The sequence below is a fragment of the Haliotis cracherodii genome, unplaced genomic scaffold, assembly GCF_022045235.1.
Source record: "Haliotis cracherodii isolate W230 unplaced genomic scaffold, xgHalCrac1.p SCAF_8, whole genome shotgun sequence".
NCBI lineage: Eukaryota > Metazoa > Mollusca > Gastropoda > Lepetellida > Haliotidae > Haliotis > Haliotis cracherodii.
Window position 1 is genome coordinate 38,589,047 of NW_027266341.1, and position 10,808 is coordinate 38,599,854.

The window sequence follows — 10,808 nt, forward strand, 5'->3', positions numbered from 1 at the left end:
TATGAAGGTACAGTTTTTTTTTAAAAGGTCACTATCTCTGAGTTTTTCAAATGTTTCATAATTCAGGAATTTGAGTCCCAGAAGGCCGCTCCAGCAAGAAACAAGGTGATCGTGACTAGCAGCGGGAATCTGCCGTGTCAGTATGTGTATCACGTGGTCCTGGGCAAGTATCAAGCCCACACTCAAAAGGTACTACAGCTTGACCAATCCACAGCTTGTTTCATCAACGTTTGCAATGTTTGTTTGTGACTTTCTTTCAGTCACTTGCTATTTGCTCTTGTCATCTCTGTTGGCATTGTTATTAGTTTTTTATGATCCAGCCTGTCCACCCTTCCATCTCTTTATCTGTTCTTCTCAAATTAATGTTTTCACAAAAGGTGTCCCTTGCTTGTTTCGGTGTAACATTTTTTATTTTGAAGAATACAGCCTCCATGCCAAGCTGTTCTCCTCCTTTGAACAGATAATGTTTAAATAACTATACATGCATATCCAATTATTGAGTATTAAAAAAAATTACTGTATTCGACGTCATAAGCACCCCGCTCTAATAAGCGCCTGTGGCTATATTTGCTAATAAATTGGCTAGTGAACAATCCCAATTAGCACCCCTTTCGATTGATCAATGTACACAAGACTTATTTATTCATGTATAATACACACTCGTGTGTTATATGCACCCTTAATTATGGGCAATTAAATTCTGGTAAAATATATCTGTCGTACATAAACATTTCAGGCTATCAGCATAAACCTCAAAATGTATCTTTCAACTCTGTTTTTTTTTTCACCAAAATAATATTCTAATAAGATGCCCCTATTTCTAATTTTGAGAGCGCCCTAGGCGCTTATTACATCGAATACGGTAACTATTTTGGCACATGCTCACCACTTTGAATGTTAAGCCTGTGAATATAGGTGAGCTTCTGTACCTGTGGTACTCTGGTTATAAATAACATCAAGCAACTCACATCAGTGCAAGCTGTTTGTTATGACATAAATTCCATGAAGAAAGATAAAATAAGGAGTGAGTGAGTATGGTTTTACTCTTACAATAATCGAGCAATATCATGGCGGGAGACACCAGAAATTGACTTCATGATAGAATAAGGAAAAAATGTTGTTGTTCAATCGTTTACTGACTGAACATGTTTTCAAAACACATTTCCATTGATTTTATTGACTGAATAAACTATTACTGCCATCTGCCTGAAGCCCCTTGATCTTACTGCCTACTGAGTACTGCCTACTGAGTATTGCCCACTGAGTACTGCCTACTGAGTACTGCCCACTGGGTACTTCCCACTGAGTACTATGTGCTGCCTACTGAGTACTGCCCACTGAGTACTGCCTACTGTGTATTGCCTACTGAGTACTGCCCACTGAGTACTGCCTACTGAGTATTGCCCACTGAGTACTGCCTACTGAGTACTGCCCACTGGGTACTTCCCACTGAGTACTATGTGCTGCCTACTGAGTACTGCCCACTGAGTACTGCCTACTGAGTACTGCCTACTGTGTATTGCCTACTGAGTACTTCCCACTGAGTACTGCCTACTGAGTACTGAGTACTGCCCACTGAGTACTACCCACTGAGTACTGCCCACTGAGTATTGCCTACTGAGTATTGCCTACTGAGTATTGCCCACTGATTACTGCCTACTGAGTACTGCCTACTGAGTACTACACACTGAGTACTGCCCACTGAGTACTGCCTACTGAGTATTGCCTACTGTGTATTGCCTACTGAGTACTGAGTACTGCCCATTGAGTACTGCCTACTGCCCACTGAGTACTGAGTACTGCCCACTGAGTACTGCCTACTGTGTGTTGCCCACTGAGTACTGCCCACTGAGTACTGCCTACTGAGTATTGCCTAATGAGTACTGCACACTTGAGTACTGCCCACTGAGTACTGCCCACTGAGTACTGCCTACTGAGTATTGCCTACTGAGTGCTGCCTACTGCCCACTGAGTACTGCCTACTGAGTACTGACCACTGAGTACTGCCACTGAGTACTGTCCACTGAGTACTGCCTACTGAGTACTGCCTACTGAGTACTGCCTACTGAGTATTGCCCACTGAGTACTGCCCACTGAGTACTGCCCACTGAGTATTGCCTACTGAGTACTGCCTACTGTGTGTTGACTACTGAATACTGCACACTGAGTACTGCCCACTGAGTACTGCCTACTGCCTACTGTGTATTGCCCACTGAGTACTGCCCACTGAGTACTGCCTACTGCCCACTGAGTACTGCCCACTGAGCACTGCCCACTGAGTACTGCCCACTGAGTACTGCCTACTGAGTACTGCCCACTGAGTACTGCCCACTGAGTACTGCCCACTGAGTATTGCCTACTGAGTACTGCCTACTGTGTGTTGACTACTGAATACTGCACACTGAGTACTGCCCACTGAGTACTGCCTACTGTGTATTGCCTACTGAGTATTGCCTACTGAGTACTGAGTACTGCCCACTGAGTACTGCCTACTGTCCACTGAGTACTGCCTACTGAGTACTGCCTACTGAGTACTGCCCACTGAGTACTGCCCACTGAGTACTGCCTACTGAGTACTGCCCACTGAGTACTGCCCACTGAGTACTGCCCACTGAGTACTGCCCACTGAGTATTTCCTACTGAGTATTGCCTACTGAGTACTGCCTACTGAGTACTGCCCACTGAGTACTGCCTACTGAGTACTGCCCACTGAGTATTGCCTACTGAGTATTGCCTACTGAGTACTGCCTACTGAGTACTGCCTAATGAGTACTGCCCATTGAGTACTGCCTACTAAGTACTGCCTACTGAGTACTGCCCACACTCGCAGGAACCTCTTGAAACCTCTAACATATGTTTGTTCTGCAGGAGTACGAGTCAGCTGTCCGGGACTGCTTCCAGTTGGCAAATGGCTACAATGTACAGTCGATTGCTTTCTCGTCTCTTGGATGTGGAGCACTCCTGAAGTACCCACCAGACTTCGTGGCCTCCTGTCTCATGTCACAGGCCAAAAAGTCAACAGTGGCGGTAAGTGAGGTTGAAGCCATGAATCATATGGAATATAATATATATATATATAATATAGATATAATATAGATATAATGCAGTAATGATAGCACAATTTTACTTTATTCTTATCAGCTTCTCTTCAACAAGTTGAGGTTTGTCATGGGTTGAAGACTACAGAATATTTACACATGGTCACCCTGTTGGGAGTCTGGGTAAGAATAGGTCCCAGCAACCTATGCTGGTTGTAGGAGGTGACTTAGTGGATTGGGTGGTCAGGCTCGGTGACTTGGTTGATAGTGTGTCCTTGTCGGAGTGGATTGTTGCTCATAATATGAATCATTGGATTGTCTGACCCAGACTAGATTACTGACAGGCTGCCGTCATATAGCAGGAATATTGCTGAGTGCGGCGTCAAACTAAAAACCAACCAAACCAACAAAAGTCGTCCCGCGTCTTGCTCACACTATCGACCATTGGTTTGTTGATTTATTCACCTCCATCTCAACAGATGTGTTATATCGAGATATACTCATTTCCTACTCAGATATATCATTGGTTGGTTTGTTGTTTTACGTTGCACTCAGCAATATTCCAGCTATATGATGGCAGTCGGTAAATAGTCAAGTCTAGACCAGACAATCCACTGATTAATATCATGAGCATTGATCCACGCAATTGGGATTGATACCATGCATCAACAAAGTCAGGGAGCCTGACCACCCGATCCCATTGGTCGCCATTTACGACAAGCATAATCTCGTTTTAAGGCAAGCATGGGTTGCAGAAGACCTATTCTACCCCGGATCTTCACGGGTCCAGATTTATCACATGATGAATGAATATCTGTTGCCAGAATGTGAAGTTGGTGATATATGAGAGGTCAGTGATGCACTCCTTCCTGGACGAGTTGACCGGCGGAGATCTGCAGGAGGAAGGCTCAGAAGACATCAGTACTCTCAGACAATATGCCAAGTTCTCCAAATCAGGTAGGTGCCAGCACAGCAACAGTCACGTGGCTTCAGGTTTATGAGGTAGTGAGTGAGTATGGCTTTACGCCACATTGAGCAATATTCCAGCAATATCATGTCGGGGGACACCAGAAATGGGCTCCACACAATTTATCTATGTGGGGAATCGAACCCGGGTCTTTGGCGTGATGTGCGAATGCTTTAACGACTAGGCAAACCCACCACTCCTTCAGGTTTATGAAAACATTCATGCTCCAATTGCATCACATGTATTCTGTTTGTGTTGTTTGCAGATAGTAAATGGCGACTAACGGGATCGGGTGGTCAGGCTTGCTGACTTGGTTGATACATGTCATCATTACCCAATAGTGTGGATCGATGCTCATGATGTCAATCACTGGATTGTCTGGTCCAGACTCGATTATTTACAGACAATATTGCTGAATATTGCATACATTTCGTTGAGAGGCATTTAGAAGTTGGTGTACTAAAGTCAGGATAAGATATATAGATGAACAACTTCTTTATTACAATTAGGAGCGACGTTTCAGCATAGGTTCTAACACCGTTATCAAGCACCCAAAACATCGCTCCTAAATGTAATAAAAAGTTGTTCATCCATATATCTTATCCTTACTTAATTGCATACATTGTTGAATGTATGAAACGACTTTTGATCTTGACAAAAACTTGCTTACATTGTTGAATGTATGGAACGACTTTTGATCTTGTCATTGTAAAACTTGCATACATTGTTGAATGTATGGAACGACTTTTGATCTTGACATTGTAAAACTTTCGTACATTGTTGAATGTATGGAACGACTTTTGATCTTGACATTGTAAAACTTGCTTACATTGTTGAATGTATGGAACGACTTTTGATCTTGACATTGTAAAACTTTCTTACATTGTTGAATGTATGGAACGACTTTTGATCTTGACATTGTAAAACTTGCTTACATTGTTGAATGTATGGAACGACTTTTGATCTTTTGATCCTGTTTGGGTAAAAAAACACCAGGCTCAGTCCTGTTCCACACAATAAATTATTCCCGACTAAATAGCTAAAGGCATCTTCAGTGTTGTTACTAAGGTGACTTAAGTTGTGGACAAAGTAATCAATTGGATGAGCAGACAAAAAAAAAGACTTAAATTATGAAAAGTTCTAGCAGACTGGGCGTCGGCCCGATCGTCATGAACATTAAAATTACGCATCACTTCAAACATCGGCAACCCGATTTTACCTCCAGTGAGGTGATTCCCTGGTGTGCAAATTTTCGTTTTGTGGAAGATTTCGCCTGTCGTTTTTTCATGTGAGTTTTATATACGCTATTTCATCTTTATTTATATGTTTTCGAAATTTTATTTTAAATAGACACAAGCATTATTAATAATGAAAACATATGAATATCCCAACCATATGTTGATGGTTTAGGTCGGGAGCCCTCCACGGACACCAAGGCAGCCAACATTGTGGTGTATGGGGCCAATCAGAAAACTTGTAACAGCTCAAAGACAGCTCTAGCCAAACACTTGAAGGCGGAGTACCTGCATTCAGAGACCATTGAAAACGAAACTATACTGAAGCTACCCAAAGACATCTTCCAGAAGATGAAGAACATTGCTGAGAAGAGTGGAATATGGATCAAGTTTCCTGATCCAGGTAATTTCTTGTACTATCTCCAAACTTACAATATCCTCGGGTAGGTTGGTTGGTTGGCCGGTTTGTTGTTTAACGTCGCACTCAGCAATATTCCAGCTATATGACGCGGTCTGTAATTAATCGATTCTGGACCAGACAATCCAGTGATTAACATCATGAGTATCGATTCACGCAATTGGGATCGATGACATGCATCAACCAAGTCAGCGAGCCTGACCACCCAATCCCGTTAGTCGCCTCTTACAACAAGCATAGTCGCCTTTTTGACGGCAAGCATGGGTTGCTGAAGATCTATTCTACCCTGGATCTTCACTGGCCCCTCGGGTAATATGAGTGATGATCCTTATATGACTTTTTGATTTCAACTAATTATTTGCTTAATGACGTGGAAATCAGACATTTTCAGGCTGAACATTTGTAGATGTTCCCCTTATCAACTTTTTCTCCAGGACAGCATAATGGTTTGTGCTTAGAAATTCAACATGGCCGACATGATGATAAAACATGAGTGGCCATTTATTTTTTCAAAGCATCCCTACTGGATCAATGAACAAGGAAAAACAGCTGTATGAGAACATGCTTGGGTAACGTGTAGTTCACCTGGGGTACTCTTTGAATAGTTATATCTTAATGGCTGTCAACCTTTGTTGACGTGCTGAGCTGCTGAGGAAGAAACCAAGTGAACGTCAGTGCCTGATGACAGCTCAAGGAAATGTTGATACAAAAGCAAAAAAGACAATAAAATACATATGTTTTGAAATTGGTAGCTAGCTTAAATATCATGAGGTGGGTGCGCTGTGCTTGCTCATTTGTTTGAATATTTATGAGGGAGCCGTTATCTGATTGGCCAAAATTGAATATTTCAAATTCCTGTATATATAAATATATTTTGTTTGATGATCAAAATCGTATTGTATGACAATAAGGAGACATTATCTATCTGATTGGTTGAATTTAAAAAAGACACATATTTCTTTAATAAGTTGTTTCAATATTTGAATTGGCTTTTATACGTCATTGTCGATATGTTTGGCATTGTCATCATACTTGCATTTTCCAAAAGGGAAATTCCTGGACATAAATCAGTACTGTTGAAAATGTTTTTTGATAAGATTTTCTCTTCCACTCTTGATATAAAAGATGTTTTGGAAATTGTCTTCATCTATTATATCATTTTAACAGACAAACGGAAAAAGGGAAAACCACAGCTGAAGTTAAAAGGAGAGAAGAACTCTGTCTTGTTTGTCAAATCACAGGTCCATGAAATCCTCATGACAGCCATGACAAGAGCATTGAGCAAGCCATCTCACTCTACAACCAGTGCCAAGCGTGGGACAAAAGGCTTCCTCGAACACATGGGCACTATGACCCAGTTTTACCCACCCAAGTACTGGAGTCATTATCAGCCTCAGAATACGCTCTCAAGCATAATGACAAAACTGGCAGGCAGACTAACAGGTCACAAACAAATGACGTGGCAACTCACGCCTGTGGACAGAACAACATATCAAGCCATTGACTCCCTGGTTCAAAAAACCTGGGACACCACCCATGCTGGCCATGGTAAGGATGCAGTGGGCCTTACACACAAGAGCATTAAGGTTAAAAAAATAGAGAGACTTGAACATCCGGAACTGTTCATCAAGTACTGTCAGAAGAGATCGACCAGGTTCATGGAAGCCTGCAAGACTGGCGGCAATTGTCCTTCTCTTCCCAAACTGCCACTCACCACCCAGTATGCCGGCCCGGAACTGCAGTGTGAGGTGTACTCTGTTGAAGTTAACGAGCACTACTTCTTCCATGGCACGAAGATTGACAGACTCTCAGCAATCTTGTCTCACGGCTTGGATAGCAGGGTTGGAAATATGGAGGCGATGTTTGGCAGTGGGATATATGGTGCAGAGAGCTCCACTAAAGCTGATCAGTATACAGGTTAGTTCATTGAGAGAGATCAATATTGGAGGTATATAATAGTGTCCTGTAAATAATTGATGATCCATGGATAACACTCTTTCGGTCAAGTCAGCAAGTCTGGCCACCTGATCCTTTAAGTCACCTCTTACGATTTGGTGGTTTGTAAATAATCAAGTCTTGACCAGACAATCCCGTGATTGATAGCAGGAGCATCGATCCACGCAATTGGGATCAATGACATGCATCAACAAGTCAGCGAGACTGGCCACCTGATCCCGTTAGTCGCCTCTTATGACAAGCATAGTCGCTTTTTTATGGCAAGCATGGGTTGCTGAAGACCTATTGCTAGGGACACATCCTACCTCAGACTCCACACAGAGGATCACAACAGAGATCCAGGACCAGGTGTATTGGTAGAGACACTCGGTAAACATATGGTTTTATACAACTCAAAAATATGAGTCCACCATTCACAAATAACGTGAATGTACGCAGAGAAAAAATATATTGCATCTCAAGGGATGCACAGTAATATTCATTGTACCAGTTTCTCCATCAGAAATTTAAGAGACCTGTTATTAATGAATTATCAAATCTTACAGTACAGTACTCTACACTATTTCATTACATTACAGAACCCTCATATTTCCTGTAATGACCCTCGAAATGTATTAGTTAGGGATCCCTTGGACGCCTAGTTTCGTCGGTCAGGGTAAAACCCAGTAAACATACCGTATTTGACATAATAAGTGCCCAGGGTGCTCTCAAAATTAGAAATAGTGGGCTCTTATTCGAATATTATTTTGGTGAAAAACAACAGAGTTGAAAGATCGTAAATTTGATAAATGATAGCCATTAATGATCCCCTGGCAATGCATTTTGCGGGGGGTATTACAATGAAGGCTGTCCCTGCATGCATGCACATGCATGTATTCATGCTGGCGTGCATCCATCCGTGCAAACTGTACAATATTTCTTCACCAAACTTGGTAAATAGATAGGTCTTGTGGTCAACTGGTGCCTTTTGATAGTTTGGGATTTATAAAAAAAAAGATTTCCGAGTTTTGGGCAATAACTTTAACTGCTGAAAACAACGGTTGTGCTTGTTTCTCGAGCTGATTTTAAAAACCGTTTAATATTTCTTTTACCAAACTTGGTCTAGATGTGTCACAAACAGGTTGAGTTATGTTGGTTGGTTGGTTGTTTTACGCCGCACTCAGCAATATTCCTGCTGTATGATGGTGGTCTGTAAATAATCGTGTCTGGACCAGACAATCCAGCGATTGATATTCTGAGCATTGATCCATGCAATTGGGATCGATGGGTAGTGTTATGACCACAGTCAGACTGTCAGTATGCAATCTCATTAATATCAGATCTAAGTTCCCGCTTTGTTTAGCGGTAGTGAGAACTCTGATCTGATTTTAATGATAATGGGCTACTGGAACTGCACACAGACATCCAACATTCTGACATTTGCTCAGTTTGGCCAGCTGGTATGGAAGATGAATGACCAATCAGAGAGCTAGATTCTTAACGTGTGTGATAATGTTTACTTACTTTCAACAGATGACAAAACCAACAGGACACCAGGGGACAAGCAGATGGTGTTGATGAGGATGACTCTCGGACACCCCTATCTGAGCAGTAAACCCAGCAAGTACCGGCGCCCACCGTGCAAGAACAAAACACATCTGGATGACCGCTGCAGTGATCCTAATCATGGAGGATTCTTTCACTCTGTCATCGGGGAGGGGACTTGGATCTTCCGGGAATTCGTAGTGTACGAGCCAGAACTGTGTTATCCTGAGTATGTCATCACATACAGCAGAGTTTAGACCACGGTCTTGATGTTAGGGCGGTGGTACGACAGGTCTTTGATGAGAGTGCGAAGATGCTTCTGAGTTGAACAGTGAGCAGATGGGTTTAACGCCACTTTTATTCCAGTTATATCGCGGCGTTTCAGCTTGATGTGGTAGGAAAGCCCGAAGTGATGTAGGTCTCAGACGTTTATCACTTCGGTGAAACCCACGAGCATAGGTCTGGTGCTGACAAACCTAGAAACATAATTTAGGCTAACCGGGATTCGAAGCCATGATCATAGGTTTCTGATGTGCTAAAGGGACGCAACTCGTCACAGTGAATTGCGACGCCTTAGGTGCTGAAAATTTGATGTTATATGGTCTGTCGGATACTATACTCACCAGGCTGTCAGACAAGTGGCAGGAGTGTCGATAACCACACCCAAGGTCCATGTTCAGTTCCACATTGGGCACAATGTTCGATGTTCACCATAGGTGGCCATCACCATCATATTTCTGGAATATTGCATAAGCCGTATCAGAAAATCCTTTAGGAAAGTAACAATCCTTCATAGATATAGTAAACTACGGTTACTACGGTTATAACGAACTCAAAGGCACTACTAATTTAAGTTTGTTATAACCGTAGTTCGTTATAAGCATATAAATCAAATAACTATAGCAAATAGTCGGGACCGAAAAAGTAACTTTGTTACATCTGTCAGTTCATTATAAGCATGTTCGTTATAAACGTAATTTACTGTATATGTACTGTATAACCTGTTTGAAGAACAGCCAGTTGTACAGGAATGCTATATATCCAACACTGCATCTTGTTTTGCATCCTACGTAATATTCCATGTATTCTCTATATGTGTAAACAAATAGTATTCACAATAGTATACTATATTAGTTATGGTGTATTTAGTTGCTGTATACGGTGTCATATTAGGTAAGCAGAAAGATTTTGGGCAGGGCGTCAGCTGAGCCCAATATTTTTCAGCTATCCTAATATGACACCGTATGCAGCAACTAAATACACCTCACAAATTTATTTGCCCAAAAGGTATTTGTTATCTTTATCATATGTCAAATGATTCTATGGTGTTTGGTTGGCTAAAAAAAACAAAAAACAATTAGGTATTTTGTACCCAAGTTGAGTGTTTTATCATGGTTAACATTTATACTAAGTTATCTTATAATAATTAGATCTACATCAAGTGCTTTTATGAGTTATCATGGTGTAATATTTATACACCATTTCATATAATTATAGTTTAGCAAGTAATAATTATCATCAGGTAAAATGCATATATAAAATATCAGAAGTTTCAGTTATAGCTTTTTAGATGGTTGCTAGCCTAAGGTATCAAGATCCCATCTCCCAGACAAAGGATATTTATTTAAGTATATCTGTCATCACCTACCGGGGTATATTAGAATAACATT

At 41.5% G+C, this 10,808-nt stretch overlaps 1 protein-coding gene across 1 annotated transcript in view; it reads left to right on the forward strand.

Moving 5' to 3' along the window:
• The window catches only part of LOC139449627 (uncharacterized), a 34,701-nt gene extending 24,181 nt beyond the window's left edge, over window positions 1-10,520 (forward strand). Inside the window, exons 15-20 of the mRNA XM_071231102.1 lie at window positions 67-189; window positions 2,869-3,027; window positions 3,863-3,995; window positions 5,416-5,643; window positions 6,826-7,575; window positions 9,127-10,520. Of these exons, the coding sequence (XP_071087203.1) occupies window positions 67-189; window positions 2,869-3,027; window positions 3,863-3,995; window positions 5,416-5,643; window positions 6,826-7,575; window positions 9,127-9,395 (1,662 nt within the window). The 3' untranslated portion in view covers window positions 9,396-10,520. The remainder of the gene's footprint in view (window positions 1-66; window positions 190-2,868; window positions 3,028-3,862; window positions 3,996-5,415; window positions 5,644-6,825; window positions 7,576-9,126) is intronic.
• The last annotated feature ends 288 nt before the right edge of the window (window positions 10,521-10,808 follow it).